This window comes from Fragaria vesca, linkage group LG2, assembly GCF_000184155.1.
Source record: "Fragaria vesca subsp. vesca linkage group LG2, FraVesHawaii_1.0, whole genome shotgun sequence".
Taxonomy (NCBI): domain Eukaryota; kingdom Viridiplantae; phylum Streptophyta; class Magnoliopsida; order Rosales; family Rosaceae; genus Fragaria; species Fragaria vesca.
The window spans coordinates 10,496,517-10,516,385 of NC_020492.1; the positions used below are offsets into that span (position 1 = coordinate 10,496,517).

General features: G+C 42.1%; 2 protein-coding genes across 2 annotated transcripts in view; both read left to right on the top strand.

The window, feature by feature from the left end:
* LOC101297116 overlaps positions 1-3,083 on the top strand; it is a 17,311-nt gene extending 14,228 nt beyond the window's left edge. Inside the window, exons 3-4 of the mRNA XM_004292362.1 lie at positions 1,883-2,456; positions 2,643-3,083. Coding sequence (XP_004292410.1) covers positions 1,883-2,456; positions 2,643-3,083 — 1,015 coding nt within the window. The remainder of the gene's footprint in view (positions 1-1,882; positions 2,457-2,642) is intronic.
* Positions 3,084-16,383: 13,300 nt separating this feature from the next.
* LOC101312788 (vacuolar protein sorting-associated protein 9A-like) lies at positions 16,384-19,868 on the top strand. Its single transcript, XM_004290220.1, has 6 exons — positions 16,384-16,624; positions 16,707-16,854; positions 16,933-17,103; positions 18,248-18,427; positions 18,866-19,169; positions 19,610-19,868. The coding sequence occupies exons 1-6, from the start codon at positions 16,524-16,526 to the stop codon at positions 19,846-19,848; spliced, it is 1,143 nt and encodes a 380-aa protein (XP_004290268.1). The 5' UTR covers positions 16,384-16,523; the 3' UTR covers positions 19,849-19,868.
* Position 19,869: the final 1 nt, after the last annotated feature.

The window sequence follows — 19,869 nt, forward strand, 5'->3', positions numbered from 1 at the left end:
TCGGCGTGAGACGGCAGAGAACGGACGAAGTCCGCACTTTAAGCCAGAGTGCGGACGTCCGCTCTCTATCCTTTCTGTATATATTTATATATGTATGTATTTACACTTGTCATACTCCTTATACGAATTCTATGAAGGAATAAGAAAAATAAAAATTCATACAAGACTACTACGCTTGCGTCTAACGCTCACGTCACACCATAATGAAATTTTACCTCATTATGGCAAAAAAGCACGAGTGTATATATACGTGCATATTCCCTATATAGGCTACGACGATTGCGTCTAACGCTCACGTCACATCATAATAGAATTTTACCTCATTATGGTGGAAAAGCACGTATAGCTAGCTAGCATTTATTTATATACATACTATCCTCATAATCATCCATATACATATCTACCGAAAATCTCATTTTCAGTAACTCTCCAAAAATAATGAAAATTGCCAATTATAAAAGAAGCAATAAATATATGACTCCACCGAAAATCTCATTTTCGGTAACTTTCCAAATAGCGAAGTTAACAAATAAAATAAGACCATTTACTTTCAAAAATAACTTCGCGAAAATAAACAATTCTACAAATTGATATTCAATAAAATCATTCATTTAATATTGAACCGCATGCTTACAATTTAAAACGAACGTCCACTCACAACTTTAGGCATACGGCCGATGAAATCCAAATCGCCACTCAAGAGAGGTCTTCCCGAATCCTGGCACAATAATCATGCTTAGGACCAAACTTCAATTTCAAAAAAAAATAATACTTAAATATATAACCCAAAACTCTTCCGCCTAACCCACTACCCTTTCTAGGTTTAAGCTTATCGGATTCACGCCAAACTCCAACCACAGCCTCAATTCATTTATTTCAACATTCTAAAACAATAATAAGGAAAATCCAACGGTCAGATTCTACCCCATTAACCGCCAAATTCACAAATCTTTCAAAAAACTCCAAAACCTATTCAAAACTCCTCCAAAAATTCTAAACTTCATTCCATTAAACTCCCCTTAATATTACACATTTAAAACCATAAAAATCCCCCTAACAGCGGCGGCCGACTCCGGCGACTCCCAATGCCTACCAAATTTTAACAGCTTCATCCTCTCAACACACTCTACAACTAGCACCAAGTCCAATTTCAAGCTTAACTAGGCTAATCGAACAAAAACTTACAATAACACCCTAGAACTTCAAACACTCGAATCTCCTTATCTAAGCCAAGAGGGAGTGAAACCTTTGGAGGGATGAATGCACGGGAGGAGGCTTCCTTTTGAGCCAAGTAGCTCCGGCTATAGCGGCTAGAGGAGGAAGTTCTGGCGACGGAATACCACGGACAGTCGGAGCTTCCAGGCGCGATTTCTCCTTCACGACGGCATTAGGGAGGCTGCCATCGGTCCAGGAAAGAAGAGGAGATGATGGCCGACCGTTTGGGACCGGTGAGGCGACTGCAGTGGCTGGACGGCGACGGACGGTCGGGTTGAAGTTCCGGCAGGGAGAGAGCTCGGGGAGGAAGAGAGAAGAGAAAGAGAGAGAGAGAGAGAGTGGGCTTTTGACTCCACTAACCCGGTCCACTCCCTTAAAACCCAAATCAACAAATAAAACACCCCAAAAATAATACCCTATTAAAAATTACCTTTTTACTAGCTAAAATTTACCATTTTTACCGCCGTCACATTTGTTTTCCTTACGAATAATTCCTCCGAAACAATCATCTCCCAAAACCCTCTAAAGACTAATTAAACTATAAACTCATTGACGAAGACGGTAAAACTCTTATTAATACCAAGCTAGTAAATAAGGTAAAAATTTAAGAGTCGGGATGTGACAAGCTCTGTCGAGAACTTAGAGCCCTATATATTCACATATTCAGCGACTCTCAGCTCGTAGTCAACCAAGTGGCAGGAGACTTCAAGGCCAACCAGAATAACCTGGGATCTTACAAAAGTCTGGCAGGAGCTCTCCTGCAACACTTCACATCTTACAAACTCACACAAATCCTAAGAGCCAAGAATTCCAAGGCAGATGCCCTTGCGAGACTCGCCACGGCTCCTCCCGAGTCCACTCCGCCGGATGTGCACATAGAAATCTTGGACAAGCCTAGCATCTCGAAGGCTTATTTAGAAATCTTTACCCTCAAGACAACTAGCCAGCCATCATGGATGGACCCATATGTTGACTTCCTCTCTAATAGTACCCTGTCCCAGGACAAAAGAGAAGCACAGCGGTTGCGCCACAAGGCTTCACTCTACTTACTCAAAGATGGCAAACTATATCGTCGGGGTCAGTCATGTCCTTTCTTAAAGTGCTTACCCATAGAAGAAGGGCACAAAGTGTTGACATCACTTCACAGTGGTGTTTGTGGAAACCATGCGGGTGCTCGGAACCTCATGTTCAAGGCACTCCGAGCTGGGCATTATTGGCCAACATTAGAGCAAGATGCAAAGGCAATTGTCCAAGCATGCCTTCAATGCCACAAATTTGCCAATTTTGCTCATCATCCACTAGTGTCACTATCTGTTATCATCTCCCCAGTCCCTTTCAGCTAGTGGGGACTTGACTTCGTGGGACGGTTACCTACAGCCCAGGGACAATTCAAGTTTGCAATAGTTATTGTTGATTATAATACAAAGTGGATAGAGGCAGAACCCTTTGCCACGATCACAATTGAAAAAGTGATAAATTTCCTATGGCGTAACTTATACTGCTGGTTTGGAGTACCCCAAGCCTTCATCACAGATAATGGGACACAATTTGACAATGACACGTTCAGGGAGTTTCTGTCCAAACAAGGGACCACAATCTTTTATGCCTCCCCAGCACACCCTCAGACCAATGGCCAAGTGGAAGCCATAAACAAGCTCATTAAGCAAAATTTGAGGAAACGCTTAGAAGACGCCAAAGGGTTGTGGGCTGCCAAGCTCCCGGAGGTCCTCTGGACACTTCGTACAACAGCTACAGGTGAATCTCCATACCTCTGGAGGAGCGCTGAGACAGAGCACACCTCAGGAATGTCAACAATAAACAGAAAATTGCTCAACACTACAACAGGAAAGTTGTTCCCCGCCCCTTGAAAGTAGGTGATTGGGTCATGAAGGAAGTCATTCCCCACCCCACTGGACTCAAGGCAAAATGGGAAGGCCCACTGGAGATAGTTAACGCCCCGGGACCAACTACATTCTATCTCCGAGACACTGATGGTCGAGTACTACCCCGCCCCTGGAATGCTCGCCACCTCCACCTCTACCCCGTTTAAACTATCAATCTCGAGAGCCGACATAGTAGCTAGCACTTCATCATTGTGTACCTAAGCCTGTTAGCGGCTCAAATCAAATGTACACCTTGCCGATTAGCGGCTTATCCTAAATGAAGATGCTATATTTTTTCTTCAAATTTTCTAACGTACCGTATCAAGAACACGAAACAAAACCAGAAGTGAACCATAAACGAACACATTCATTTAAATAAACAAGAAATACCAACAAGTAGCAGCCTGGACTCCCAGACAATCCTTAAACTATAAATTGTTCAAATGGCTAACCACGCCACAAACAACAAATATTGTCTCAAAAGCAAACAAAAGAAAGCCACTGAAATGACAAAGTACAAACAAGGACAGTCATTTCTCCCTAGAGGACGTGCCACTAGACTTGTTCACGCTCCCGCCACTCCTCGAGCCGCTACCTCGTCCGCGACTTTGGCTAATGTTCAATGAAACTCTCTGCCCTTAAGCATGCTTAGAGCGGTCACGAGATGCCAGGGGAGGCCTCACAGAAATATTAGGACGCACCAGGGAGCTCACTAGTTGCACTTCAGTGACAGGAGACTTGCTGGCTGAAATCTTCGGCACTTCAGAACGTGCGGGTGCCACAAGCCCAGGTGCCCGAGGATCAGTGGGTTGAACAGAAGAAGACGCAACCTGCAACACCACCACTTGAGCGGAAGGGGACCCCTCGAGATGCGGAGCCCTTAGTGGAGAAGCAGTAACCACCGCAAGTGGCTGAGGCGTGCCCACAACAAGAACTTCTTTTGGCACGGTAGAGGATGTAGCACGCCAAGCCTCATGCTGCTTAGCCAGCGATCGCGAGATCTCAGCTTGCTTCCTCTGCTCTAGCGTCATCTGCTCACAAGCCTTCTTCACAGCATCCCTCTCGACATACCACTTGCGCATGGCCACCTCATTTATCCAGCCGGCTTGGCAACCAGTCTTGCTCAGTTCATCCTGTCCCCGATTATAAGCACTTCTCAGCTGCTACTTATACACTTCACTCTCCCAGAACACCTTTCCCCAGCCCCGGCAGCCCTTGCACACTTCAACTCCCACACCCTCTCTTGCTCCGCCAGGGCCTGCGTTAACCTCGCCACCTCAGCTTCCAGAGACACCGCCTAGGCAGCGGCCACCTCCCAGCCTCCACCTGCTTGTTCTTCTCCTGTATAGCCTCCTTCAACTCAGCAACCTCCTTCCAAGAGGCAGCAGCCTGGTCTCGGAAGACAGCAACATCCTACTCCAGCTGCTGAAGACGCTGCGAGAGGGCACGGTTGTTCTCTTCCGCCTCCTTCACTTGTTGGCATTTCGCTTCAGCATCCTCTTACAAGTGAGTAACAGCCCTCTCACTTGCAACATACATCAGCAGCGTCGCCTGCAGACAACACCAAAACATAAACAAAAAGACAGGGAATAAAAAAGCAAACTGATTATGCACTTACCCGAGTTAATTTCTCTTTGGCGAGAGCCATGCCAGCCAAGGGATCAACCTCTTCCAAGGCATGGATGTCACGAGAGCGGTGACGCATGTCGTATGCAATCTGCGCCAAGTAGGGCTGCGCCTCCCCGGTCCCCTCTAGCTCTTGGGTGATCACAGCCAGGCTTCCAGAACTCCCAAAATGCCCCTCCTTGCGGGATTTCTTTGGTTGGCATTCGCGTGATGACTCAACCCTTTCCTTCCTCTTCTGAGTTTTCGTCACGACCACCTCTTCTGACCCTTGCGCAATGGGTTCCAGCTCCTCAACCATAAAGTCCTCGCCACCAGTTTGGGGGTCACCCACATTCCCCAAAGGCATATCTTCCACCCCCACCGGCTCTAAGATAAACTCCTCCCCCACAGGGACTTGATCCTTGTTGCCCTCATGGTCGCCACCCTCGGTTTCAGTGTCTTCAACATTCACCTCTTGGTCACCTAAGCCCATTGCTTCTGCCACCAAGGGAGGGAAATAAGCATAGTCCTCGTCCGCCAGCTTCAACCTCAAAAAATCATCCTCACCCTCATCAAACTCCGCCTCTTTCCCTTCGCCAGTCTCCAAGTCGATATCATATCGCTTGGCATGGTCAGCCTCGGCACGCAACCCATCTAGTACATCCTCATCCGAAACCTTGTCATAAGGACCCTCCTTCTTCCCCGACCCACCGTCCCGAGGCATCGTCACTACACCAAACAAAAGATAAAGGTCAAGCATAGACCAGAAAACATAAAATAGAAAGACATTCAAAACAAAAGTACAGACCCAGAACCTGAGCATAACTGAAATGACTATATATGCCAAGGCGGCATATCCAATACGAGCTCCTAGACTCGAATGCCCACAGCACCCGATGTATCCGACTCTCTATCAGCTCGGTTAACTTATACTCTTGGGGCACTACACAAAGTCAGCAGTCAGCAGAGGCAGAACAGTACAAATAGTAAGAAAACACAACATACAAAACATGGTACCTATTTTTTGGAAGGCCCCGGGAACTCGGAAGGGATGTCCATGCCACTCTTGCCACTGCCCCTTGACGAGAAAACACTTCCGTCGCCAACTTTCGTTCGTGGAGGTGGGCAAGTCTTCCACCAAAATCATGAACTTCCCCTAGGCCTTCAAAGTCACGCAATCTGGACTACCCTTCTTCGCGCAATATGCCATGTGCCAACAAGCATTAAACTCCTTAAAATTGGGGAATTCTTGTTCCAGTAAGCGAAATAGCACTCCTATCCCCAGGATTTGTCTCAACATGTTCGGGGTAACTTGTCCCGGGGCAATATGCAGACACACCAGGGTGTGCTGCACATACGGGGGTAGCGGGAACATCAACCCGCACCTTAACTGGTACTCGTATACCAACGTATAGTCGTTTGGGCAAAAAATTAATACCCTTAGTAAGAGGTCGTAACAAGACCTCATCGAGAATACTCCAATTTTGCCTAAGTGCTTTCAACTCTGATGATGTCATACTCTCGCTAGGAGAATCCCAGACCAAATCATTAGCACGCCGAGAACTCACCATGCTAAACTCTTCTACCTCCTGCAATAGAGGATCAGAAGAGGACATATGAGACCCAGCATCCGTAACAGGAATGCCCTCCCCTAAGTCAAGTGCAACTTCCGCCATTAAATTATCCAATTCCGCCTCCCACCGGTGTAAGGTGTCCGAATCAGGATCAGGCGAGCTAGAGACAACAACAATCTCCTCGCTGGACACCCATACCGGGTCTGTCATACCCTACATCCTCACGGGTTAGACTCTCGCTACCTTAACCCTAACTATCCCGACAGAAACCACCAAATCCCTAACCCTAGAATCACCCAACAAAAACACAAGCAATGCGAAAATCATAGCAAAGCCCCCCCACCATTACAAACACAAAACAAAAGCAAAACCTAGAGTAGGAGTTGACAAGTTCATACCTTGAAAACACGGGTAAGTGTAGTGGCAGTGACGCTGGTTGCAAACAGCAGAGCACTCGCACTCAACTGATCAATGATGAAATTGCACGTTCCCCAGGTTCGATTTTCATAGTTCGTAGAAGCGCCTTTCAAAACACTTGAAAAACTGCTCTTTCAAGCCCTAATCCCTCTTTTCAAAATGCAAACTCCCTCCTCTGTTTCTCCAGATCTATTTATAGACACCTAAATCAACCACAACCATCCAGATCTTCCCCACCTCGACAGTCAGGGAAAAGCCACGTCCCTTACGATCAAAACGTGTGTTACAACACGCCCCACGATCCCACGCACGCGCGTTTAATGCACGAATCGTTACAACCTTTAATGATGTCATAAATGACCACGTGTCTCATAAACTGGCCATTTATGATACCCGTGAGATATGTCGAAAAGGTCGTATTGAGCTCTCGGAACATAACTCCAGATATGTCGAAAAGACTGTATCGAGATCTCGGAACGTAACCCCAGTCACCTCGCGACCCTCGCGTGGGGACTTGGGGACTCGACACCATTCGTCCAACTCCCAAGAGAGCCACATTCTCGGCACGACTGGAAAATAACTCCCCACCCAAAAGCTCTATCGGACTGGGGACTTGAGGACTTGTTAATACATAGACAAAACACTCGGCCATGCCGAGAATGTGACGTCATTACCTAGATGCCGGAGATCATTCCGGCCAAGACAGCATCGACAAGACCTCTATGGACACCCAAAAAGTGGAGGCATAACAACAATGCGCATGCCAGACCCACTTTGCAACTGCTAAACACCCCCGAAAGGGGGGAGACTGAGCAGCACCATGAAAACAGTCCCACATCGGAAACTAATGACAAAACCCCCAGTACTAGCCTTTAAAACAAACACGAATTCCCAAAAGAGGTAGATTCACTATTCCTCTCATACTCCCGTACTATACAAGTAGCAACCAAACGTTGACTTAAGCATCGGAGAGTCGAAGACTGGGCCACCCCAGTTCCGACTCCTGATGCGTTGTTACTTGTGCAGCTACAGGAACCAGAGCTAAGGATTCGACCTCCTGTCCCGAGATCCCGAGAAGAGGTAGAAACATCCAGTAATCATCAGATTCAGTTTCTCCCATCAGAATATTGTTCATTAATTATGACATTTCTTTTGATAGTCATATGACTAAGAGCAATATTATATTCTCATAAAATAAAGTTTGCAAGCTCTTGTGCTTAAGTCCATTCCTCTTTTGAGTGAATAAGAATAGAGCCCGAAGTGGCTGTCTCTTTGGTATTTTGATAGTCATATCTCTAAGAGCAATATATATTCACATAAAATAAAGATTGCAACCTCTTGTGCTTAAGTCTATTCCTCTTTTGAGTGAATTAGAGCAGAGCCCCAAGTCGTTGTTGTTTTGGTATTGTTCATGCTGAAATCAAAATTGGGTTCAAACAGTTTTTTCTCAGGTTACTACAATGTCTCTTAAACTTCATCCACGCTTCAATCTTGGTATTAGTAATTGGAATCCACTTGATAGTATAGAATGGTACCTGCATGAAAGAGAGAGAAAGAGAGAGAGAGAGATCAAGGAAGAACTCTATAGATGAATGAGGTTATATACAGCCAACTTACAGTTGGAGGGATTTTAGTTACCTGACTTACGAGGTGACCTGAGGAGATTTCAATTAGCGAACGGTGCGTTTGTTTGATTCCAATGTCGCAACAATGGATGACTATCAAGAGTTGAAGTGTATGGAACAGACTTATGTTTTGCAACCTTGTAGTTTCAAGCAAGGTGTTGGGAAATTGATCCCCCGCCACACAAGTGCTAGAAATTAGATGGAAAGAAGAAATAAACAAGCCAAGAAGAACACAAAATTTAACGAGGTTTGGCCAATATCCTTGCCTACGTCCTCATAAAGTATCACCTTCACTAATAAGAGAATTACACAAGTACAAGATTACACTACTCAAGTTTATACCCAACCCAAGCCCTTGTATCCAAAAGGACACCCCTTGTACACCCTCTCTCAACCTAGAAGATTACTCTACCCCAAGAGTTATTCGCACTCTTGAACACAACTCAATCTATCTTCTATACACGAAGACCCTCAGAGTTGTTCTCTTCTCTCCTTACTTACTTCAACACAAGCTTCACCCTTTTATAACCTTTGATAGAAGTCTCTAGAGTTACTCTATCAATGTTCATTCATGACCATGACCAAACCTTCCATCTTCCCCATTATCTCTATGTAACTCCCTAGGAAGACTAAGAGTTATATCATGAATTTAATCACATACATTTATTCTCACTTAACTATACATCAATTCCATGCATAACTTATCACCATGAATGCACAAACCAATAACTCTATGCATTCATGTCGTGCATAACTTATCACCATGAATGCACAAACCAATAACTCTATACATTCATGTCATGCATAATATCTCCACCATGGAGGGATAAACACAAAACCCAACACAAGGAACTTGGAAGGGTTTGGTACAAAACATATATTAGAGTATTCCAAATCTTTTGCTAGACTACAGTTTTCTTGACGATCTGGTCCCCTGTTTGTAATAAATTGTCAAGACCCATCCCGGATTTTATCTTGAAACCCGAAGTAAATCCTGCGGAGTCCACCTCAAAGGAAAATTTACCGAAAATTCGGCATAACCTCCCTTGAAAATAGACAACCCTTCCTAAATAAAAACACCTGCAAACACTTCTAAAAGTTCCAACTCCAACCTTATAACTCTTAGAGCCTACGTGCTCCCCAAAACACAATATCTCCCAAATTATTTACTAACTTTAAGACTTAAAATCCCACAACCAACAATCACAGGTTCAGAGCACTCTAACAAAGAAGAAATGAACTAGAAATATAAAAATGAGCAGAAGCTATACTATTGACTATGCCTCTTCTCCATGTACGCCCGACCTCAACTATGCTAATCTGCACACTAGGCATTTTTAAAACAAATCGCCCAAGGGAAAAAATTTGAAAATGTTAGAGTGAGTGGACAAAAATGAATTTAATGAAAAATATTTATGCTTTCCCAATTTAAATTTCTATTGAAAATATGCTGCATGCGACAGCTCAATAGCTCTCAACTCATCAATTGGCAATTACATGACTAGCTCCGACTAGTCTCCAAACTTAATAAAATAAAGCCTCTCAGGCTAAACTAATATTTATATATATATATTTACACTCGTCATACTCCTTGTACTAATTCTATGAAGGAATAAGAAAAATAGAAATTCATACAAGGCTACTACGCTTACGTCTAACGCTCACGTCACACCATAATGAAATTTTACCTCATTATGGCAGAAAAGCACAAGTGTATATACGTGTGGACTCCTTATATGAAAACATATATGAACCAGATAAGAAAGTAGTTTTCATATAGGGCTATAACACTTGTGTCTAACACTCACGTCACGCCATAATAGAATTTTACCTCATTATGACGGACCAAGCACGTATGGCTGGCTAGCTAGCATTTATATACATATTATACTCATAAACATCCAATATACATAACCACCGAAAATCTAATTTTTGGTAACTCTCCAAAAGATGAAAATTACCAAATATCAGAGAAAGCAATAAATTTCAGCAGAAGAATAACTAATCAACAATATAATGCATCGCATGCTTTTAATTAAAACAAAAGTCCACTCACAACTTTAGGCATAAGCCCGACGAAATCTAATTCGCCACTCAAGTGAGGTCTCCTCGAATCCTGGCACAATAACCATGCTTAGGATCAAACTTCAATTTCAGAAAAAATAATACTTAATTATATAACCCAAAACTCTTCCGCCTAATCCATTACCTTTTCTAGGGTTAAGCTTATCAGATTCACGCCAAACTCCAACCATAGCCTCAATTGTCAGGACCCACCCCGAATTTTACCCTGAAACCCGAAGTAAATCCTGCGGGAACCACCTCCAAGGAAAGTTTACTGAAAATTTGGCATAACCTCCCTTGAAAATGGACAACCCTTCCTAATAATACCTGCAAACACTTCTGAAAATCCAAATCCAACCTTAAACTTCTGGAGCCTTCGTGCTCCCCAAATCATAACATCTCCCAATTTATTTACTAACATTTCCTAATCCAACCTTTATGCTTTCTCAAATTGATTTCCATAGAAATTATGCTGCATGACAGCTCAAAAAAAGTTCTCAACTCATAAACTGGGAATTACATGACTAGCTCCGGCTAGTCTCTAAAGCTTTATAAAATAGAGCCTCTCAGGCTAAAACACAAATATATATGTATGTATCTACACTCGTCCATACTCCTTGTATGAAAAAAATATAAGTTCATACAAGGCTACTACGCTTGCGTCCAACGCTCATGTCACGCCTTAATGCGGTGCTACACTAAGCCATTAAGGTGGACAGACGGGTGTATAAATATGTGCTCATACCCCCTATATGAATTAGACACTCATATAGGGCTACTACGCTCGCGTCCAACGCTCACGTCACACCATAATGCGGTTATATACTACGTCATTAAGGTGGACAGACACATATAGCTAGCTAGCATTTATATACATACTCTCCTCAATATACATATTTATACTCACCGAAAAATCCCATTTTTCGGTAACTCTCCAAGAGAAATAAAAACATCAAAATTAATATGACGTCAAATGCTCCAACAAAATTAGTTGTTCATCCATGAACCATAGCATGTATATTATTTAAAACAAAAGTCCACTCAAAAAATAAGCCTAAGCCTGATGTCAATCCGAGGCCTCTTCTGCTCGAGCCTCCTCACATCCTATTCCAAATGTATAATTAAATTCCCAACTGAAATTCCAATAATTATACAAAATAGGCATAATTAAATGTGAGCCATAACCATGCTCATCATTGTCTAACTTCGATATTCCTAAATCGAAACGATCCAAACTTTAATACCCTAAACGGCAGCCTTAAAAACAACCTCCCCCAGAATAACGACTTAAATCCTACGGCCGGAGTCTACATTAATTAACCGCCAAAAATACCAAACTTCGAAAATTCACAAACCTACCCAAAACTAATCCAAAAATTCCATAATTCACATCAATAAACTCCCTTTAATATTCCACATTTAAAACCATAAAAATCTCCCAAACAGCGGCGCCGTTGTCGGCGGGGCCGGAGGCCGACTCCGACGACCTCCAATGCCTACCGAAATTTGACAGCATCTTCCTCTCAACTCACCCTACAACTTTCTTAACTAGAATAACACCCAATTCCAAGCCTAACTATGTCAATCGAACAAAAACATCACAAAAAGCCCTAGAGCTTCCACTCACCGTTTCTCCTCACCTAAAGCAAACTGGACCGAGTCCTCCTAGGGCAAGGCAACTGGGTTGAAGGCCTTCAAAATCATGTAAGGCTTTCCCGGATTGGTGGCCGGAGGAGGAAGTTCTGGCGACGGAGAGCTTTGGACAGCCAGAGGTTTCGGGCGGCAACTCTCTCTCACGGCGGTGCTAGAAGAGCTCTCACCGGTCCAGGAGGGACGCTGGGTTGAGGGCCGACAGATCGGGACCGGAGTGGCGGCCTACGGTGGCCGGACAGCGGCGGACGGCTGAGAAGAAATCCTGCAGCGGGAGAGAGTCGGGGAAGAGGAGAGAAGAGAAAAAGAAAGAAAAAGAGAGGGAGGGAATTGGGCCTCCCAACCGGTCCCCTACCCCAACTACATACCAACCCAATTCCAAAAAATAACACCACAAAATAATACCCTAATAAAAATTACCTTTTACTAGCTAAAATTTACCATTTTTACCGTCACCACATTTTTCTCCTACGAATAATTCCACCGTAATAGTCGTCCCCCAAAACCCCTCTAGGGACCAATTAAACCATAACTCATTGACAGAGACGGTAAAATTCTTATTAATACGAAGTTAGTAAATAAGGTAAAAATTTAAGGGTCGGGATGTGACATCAATTCATTTATTTCAACATTCTAAAACAATAATAAGGAAAATCCAACGGTCAGATTCTACCCCATTAACCGCCAAATTCACCAATCTTTCAAAAATCCCAAACCTATCCAAAACTCCTCCAAAAATTCCAAACTTCACATCATTAAACTCCCCTTAATATTACACATTTAAAACCATGAAAATCCCCCTAACAGTGGCAGCCGACTCCGGCGATCTCCAATGCCCACCAAATTTTAGCACGACCATCCTCTCAACAATCTAAACAACTTTCATAACTACCACAAACACCAATTCTAAGCCTAGATAGGGAAATCGACTAAAAACAGTAAATTGAGCCCTAGAGTTTCAATCATTGCTTTCTCTTTACCTGAAACGAACTGGATTGATTCCTTCTAGGGCAAGGATACACCGGAGAAGACCTCCCAAAACATACAAGGAGTGCTCGGATTGGTGGCCGGAGGAGGGAGATATTCTGGCAAAACTCCTCACTGCACAGTCGGGCTTCTAGCCGAGATGACCTTCTCTGGGCGGCGTTAGAGACCCAATCCCCAACCCAGAAAGTGGCAGAAGATGATGGCGGACAGACTGAGACCGAAGCGGCGGGCTATGCTGGCCGGACGGCGGCGATCGGAGCCGAAGATCGCTGGCGGAAGGAAAAGGTTCAAGGGAGAGGGGAGAGAGAGTCGAGTAGAGAGAGGAAATAAGGTTTGGGCTTTCCAAACCGGTTCCACAACCCAAACCTTTTAAAACCCAACACTAAAAATTAACACCCTAAAAATAATACCCTAATAAAAATTACTCTTTTTACTAGCTAAAATTTACCATTTTTATCGTCGTCAAATTTTTCTCCTTCGAATAATTCCACTAAAATAGACGTCCTCAAAAACCCCTCTAGGAACCATTTAAACTAATAACTCATTGACGAAGACGGTAAAATTCTTATTAATACCAAGCTAGTAAATAAGGTAAAAATTTAAGAGTCGGGATGTGACATAAATGGCCCCCTCAGTTTGATGTGTTCCTCAAGATACTGATGAATATCAGAAAAAGGCCGATATATTTCTATGCTACAAAAGGTATTCAACATGGGAACCTCTTAATTAGTGTAACAATATAGTGGCGAACATGTACATAAACCTTTTGCTACGGAGCCGAACGAACTTGGACTGTAACATCCCATAGAATTAAAACTTTTAAGTTACACCTTCCCGGACGGGCCCCGACACGGTCTATGGGCCTCGTAGTTGCATTACTGCAACCGTCTACAGCTTGAAATCGGGTTGTTCTAGCTTTTTTAAAAATACAACTCGATACTTATTTATAATATTAACAATACAACTCGATAGGTTACAATCTGTCATCACATCATAATGTTGTTACAACTAGCACACTGATATTGAGGTGCAAGAAATTCCTTGCTCATCGCGAGCACAACTTTTCCAGAGACATGTTCCCTCAGTCAGGTTTCACGTATCGACCTGTAGATAGGATCACACTGCCTGTACTAAAACACAAATACCCGTAGGTAAGCTCATGTCCTTCTGTGGTGGCATTCACTTCAATCACGAGGAAAGAAGAACAACGACTTCACCATCGAGTTTTTGTCTCCTACATAAAACTAGCGATTTCATCGTCTCAACTTTTCACGAACTCGAAATCCAAGTACCATCATCTCATTCACGTCGATGAGATGCTCGCAAATTCTCAACCACAAATCCTTATTGTTGGCCTCGCGTCATTGTGGTATTTGCTCACTGTTAATGCGTTATGAAATTATTTCTTTGAGTCTACGACTGATCCTTTCTGCGCATCTTGATAAACGACTATGTCGTACCTCGACGAACAATCGAGAATCACTTCCTCTAGTCCACTTGTCAAGGAGCCAAAATTCTCGCATCCTTGTGCTTTTATAGTGGTTTGAAAACTCTACGGCTTAATAATTTCAATAGCTACAGGTCACGAACATCACTTCCCTACCCCTTCCAATGCCAAGATTCATTGCCCAGTCATACGTCCTCCAACCACGTTGCTCCAAGGGTATAGCACATATATATCGTACATCTTTGGAGTTACGTCTTTGATTGAATTACGTTGTATGAAGTCCAGAAACAGCTTCCAGCTTGATGTTCATGACTTGGTTGACTTGACACTCACTAACACCAACCTGAGAACATGATCGTGTGATCCGGTCTACGCTTCCCTTAACTTGCTGCTAGATCGTACTAACTTGGTCCCAGAAAGACCGAAAAGTTCTAAAAGATAGAAAACACGAAACTGAAGTCACCCACTAGCTGCCATCGGAACTTGACCAAAAACTCATACTCCTCGTGAGGTGTCGAGGTGTACGGCTTTGCACACGTGCTAGAAAGTCTATTCCAATACGATATGCATGCCTAGATCAATACTCTACAGCTCGTGTCAAAATGACTCAAATGTCGATAATGAAATAGTCTTCTGACCCTCTAGAAAGTTGACCATACTCACAGCCTTTTCCACTGCTTCAATTGTCTCTTTTGGGAGTCGAAAGCCTTCCAACTCTCTGTAATACAGAGTTACGTACTTTCACACTCATTTGTGACCGGTGGTGGAGCAAGGAATTAATTTTCGTCTAGGCTAGTTTATACCCTTATATGTGATTTTTTTTTTTTTTGACAATGTTGTTTCCATGTCAAAAAGCTATTTCAAGGAGTATAATATATAATGTCCTCAAAGACCTATTTTTCTTAAGATGGGGGGAAGAAAATAAGAAATAGTAATGGAAAATAGGAAATTATTGTAGGAAAGATAAAAGAAAACAAAGAAGAAATGTAGAAAAAGGAAGAAAATCGAACCCAGGGCAAAACAAAGAAGAAAATGTAGAAAAAACAAGAAGGGGAAAGCTGGTATTTGAACCTAGGTTAGGAAGGGAGATGAAAGTCTTAACCGAGCCGGCCATTTGCCAACTGAACTATCTTGGATCTTGGTTCACTATGCACAGGTAGTGGTATATATCCAAATATTTTTTCTAGGCTTCAGCCCATATAGCTTTTCAAGTAGATCCGCCCCTGTTTGTGACGCCGTGAATCTATTTCTTTCCAAGTTCATCACCTGATACTCCTCGGTTAGGCTTCAACCGCTTCACGTGCTCAATCTCTTCCCCTGCTCAACCTTGAACACGCACAAGTGCATGTTGTAACCTCCATTTGAAGATTGCGCGTCAACTTAAGTGTCGTCAAAGTGACAGCTAGGTGAAAACTCGTTGTTGCTCGAATCGAGTAGGGTCTAGACAAACTCTTTAGGTTCCTCCCTCTTATGCAACCTAAACCAAAGCATTCTCAATAGAAAATTCTTTTACAAGATTTACCACTTCGGATCCACATCCTCATTCTCTCTTTTCATTTTCTCTGCATCAGAGGATCTAAAATAGGGTCCAAGAATAATTGTCACCTATTCTATATTTTCAATCTCTAACCTAGCAATAGCAAGGTGCTTCTAAAGATCCACTCAACATTTCAACATTGCACCTTATAATCCATAAACTTTCAACATTACACCTTGTTCGTATCACATTATAGATTCAAAAGAGGAGAAATCAAATTGACACAATTTTATAGAGATGATCATGTCATATATGATTAAAAAATGAGCCAAATAACTTTAATTTTAAAGAAAAATTAAGACTCGTAACAGCCGGTAAGATCGAGTAACATGGTTGAGAAAATATCACGTGCGCGCCAGGACCAAACCTAACATTCTTCATTCTTCTCTTATTCTTTGCGTCTCTTGTTTGTTATTAGCCACGAGTAATACTATGCTGCTGCTTCAATCCTCTCAAATTGCTGACCACGGCGGTGGTGGTCGCCGTCCTCCTCTAAATCAATCAACTAGCTGACAGAGAATGGAGGGATCCTCATCCTCGCCGTCTTCCGCTATCTTCTACGATTTTCTCGACCGAATGCGAAACCCCGCTTCCCTCGATCTCGTCCGATCCATTAAGAGGTACGCTTCTTTCCTCGATCTCATCCGATGAACAGTTTCATTGTTTGTGACTCAATTCCTGATTGTTTCTTGGTGCCGGCAGCTTCATTGTTTCGTTTTCGTTTTACCCTGCAAACCCTGAAAATGACGGCAAACGGGTTCAAGAATTCTTCGCCACAATGGAGGATTCAATTAGGGATCATCCCTTGTGGTCAGGTGCCACTGAGGACGAAGTGCAAAGTGCAATGGAGGTACTCTCTCCCTCTCTCCCTCTCTCCTTTATCCTCAAATCAAACTATCAATTGAACTGTTTTCGGAAATCTTTGCAGGGTTTGGAGAAGTATGTCATGACCAAATTGTTCTCCAGGACCTTTTCTTCTTGTCCGGAGGATGCCAAGACTGACCTTGAAGTCTCGCACAAAATACAATTGTTGCAGACTTTCCTGAAGCCCGAGCATCTGGATATTCCACCAGTTCTACGCAATGAAGCTTCATGGCTGGTAAGCATGCTGTATTTCCACTCTCTTTCTCATTACTTATGTTGCCACTACATTAGTTTTGTGTTTCACTTGGTGCTGTTAGTTTCAGGGTTATGTTTGCTGTAATACTGTGCATTGTAGTAGAGAACTAGAGTTGTTATATTTCAGGGATATGATCCAAATTGTTGTTTTTGAACATAAGATAAATGCCATTTGTTCACTTTGGGTTTCTGTATGTCATAATGGCTATAACTAATAGGATATCCTAACTAATAGTTACTTGGAAGGATGAGTAAAGCATTTCTTGGCATGTTTCAACATACTTGTATATTTTTTTTCACTTAGATTTATGCTCTACAGACAGCTCATTTCAAGAGTGGATAGGCTCATTAACAACAGTTATTAGAAATGTTTGTAACAACTTATTTTCTAAAAGTGGAGCTCTAACTGTCTGTATCAGTTATACACTAGATTAGCATCCTTGTTGTCATGCATGATACACGACTGAAATATGATTGGATGTGCACAATATGGAATGCAAAGTTTTCAACACAAATGTATATATTTCCTTTTTGAGTTTCAAAGTGTGCTCTATTGTTTATCTTAATCATTGCGACTTACAATGAAAATCGGGGATTTCTCTTCTCTGTTTACCCCTCATTTTACTTTGGAAAGGAAGGAGAATTTCTCTCTGAAAAGAAATATATATGCTGTATATAAGAGCCTAACAAAGAAAAAGAAGATTGGTGTCATAATAGAATTTAACAGCAGTAGATAAAGTGTTACGTCACTATAAATACATCCAGAAAGCTAAAAAGGGATATGTTAATATTTCACAGCATTGATAGCTACTGGCTTACAGTTGACACCCTGGAGCTTACGTAATTTTTAGTTTAAGATAATTAATAAATTTTGAAAAGCTCCTAGCAGTTGCATAGAGTCTTGAACAGCTATCCTTCATGTTGCATCTTTGTTGAAAATACTGTTTGATAAGGTCACATGCCCATCCAGAGAAGTAGATTCTAAGATTATATTAGTAACTGTATTTCCAGATTTTATCTTGTATATCTGGTGTATTGTAAACTCCCCATTACTGGCAATACTTTTGTTTCTTCCTTGTCAATGTCAAGGAGAAGCCATAATTATACTTTCTTTTTGCACCCAGCTTGCAGAAAAAGAGTTGCAGAAAATCAATGCTTTCAAAGCCCCCCGTGAGAAGCTTCTCTGTATCATGAATTGTTGCAAGGTCATTAACAATTTGTTGCTCAATGCATCAATGTCAGAAAAACATGTACTAGCCGGAGCTGATGACTTCCTTCCTGTCCTTATATACGTTATGATCAAGGCAAGCTCTCCTTGGTAATAAGCCATTTTATTGATTATGTGCAGCTTTAAATTTGGTTCCTATTTTTTTTCCCGTGTTGGTGGAAAATGAAATTCTGTCTTTATTCATTACCTCCTTTTTTTGGTGCTCATGTTGGGTGCCTTTGTGATATCATATTCTTAATATTGATCGTCTTCTTTGTTTTCTAGTCTCAGACAAACTTATGGAACCACTGTTCTGATCGGGGATAATGTTGATTACTTTTGTGATTTGATAGCATGTGTATACATTGTGTGTTATTCTTGTTTCATAGTTGCATGAGAATTGATTTTTTTATGCCTGATGCATAAGGGTTGCTTATCAACTGATCAATAGCTACTTTACACAGTTGGTGCTTGCAGTTTTGAGTTGTCTAATTACTATGAAGATACTAAGTCTTTTACCTGCACAATTTTACAGGCCAATCCTCCGCAATTACATTCCAACCTCAAGTTTATCCAGTTATATCGAAGGCAGGCAAAACTTGTGTCAGAAGCGGCCTATTACCTCACCAATCTTGTCTCAGCTAAAACATTTATTTCTGAGTTAAATGCAAAATCTCTTTCTATTGATGAAATTGAATTTGAAGAGAGTATGCAAGCAGCGAGACTGACCAATAAAGAGACAGAAAAGGAGGCCGCACCCAGTCTGGAAGAAATGACAACCTCCCAAGATCATGAAGATCCTGGCCCTTCATTGCGATACCATGATAAAGAAACAAGGGGTAAGTTTCAAACTACAACAATCCTCATTTTCCTATATGTTTGCCGTCACACCAACTTCCCTTATAACTTTAAACATCCGATCAGAGGCTCAACTAATATGCATATTTTTTCGTTTTTTGAAACTAAATTACTAGCTTCAGTAGAAACAACCAATATATTGCAGTTTGAATCTATGGATTAGTATTACTATAACATTAAGTTGACCCCTCAAGAAACAGATATTATTATTGGTTGTTTGTACTGAAATTTGTTTTTCACTTTCTGTTTCATAAATTTTAAATGCTAGGTTAATTTTACCCTGTAAGGAATATAGTTGCAACATTTTTGAATGCCATCCACATATATGCATGGATGCATCGACTACTGTAAGAAAGATTTTCTCTTTGGTCCTTGGTAGTATCAGAGTGGATCTGAAATTGCTAATGATCAATCACTACAGGTAGGTCAAACTACCCTTATATGGACAAAGAAGCTGGGGATTTGACAGTCGGAGATGTGGAGAGATTGCTGACTGTGTACAAGGAAGTTGTTACCAAGTATACTAGCTTGTGCACCGCTTTTAGGCAGCTTTCATTTTCTAGGATAGAAAACAATGTCACTAGTTTAGAAGACAGAAAGGTCTCATTCACAGAGTCTAAGGAATCAGGTTTGAATTCATCTCAAGGAGATGGAGAGTGAATAGGTAGATATGTAATTTTG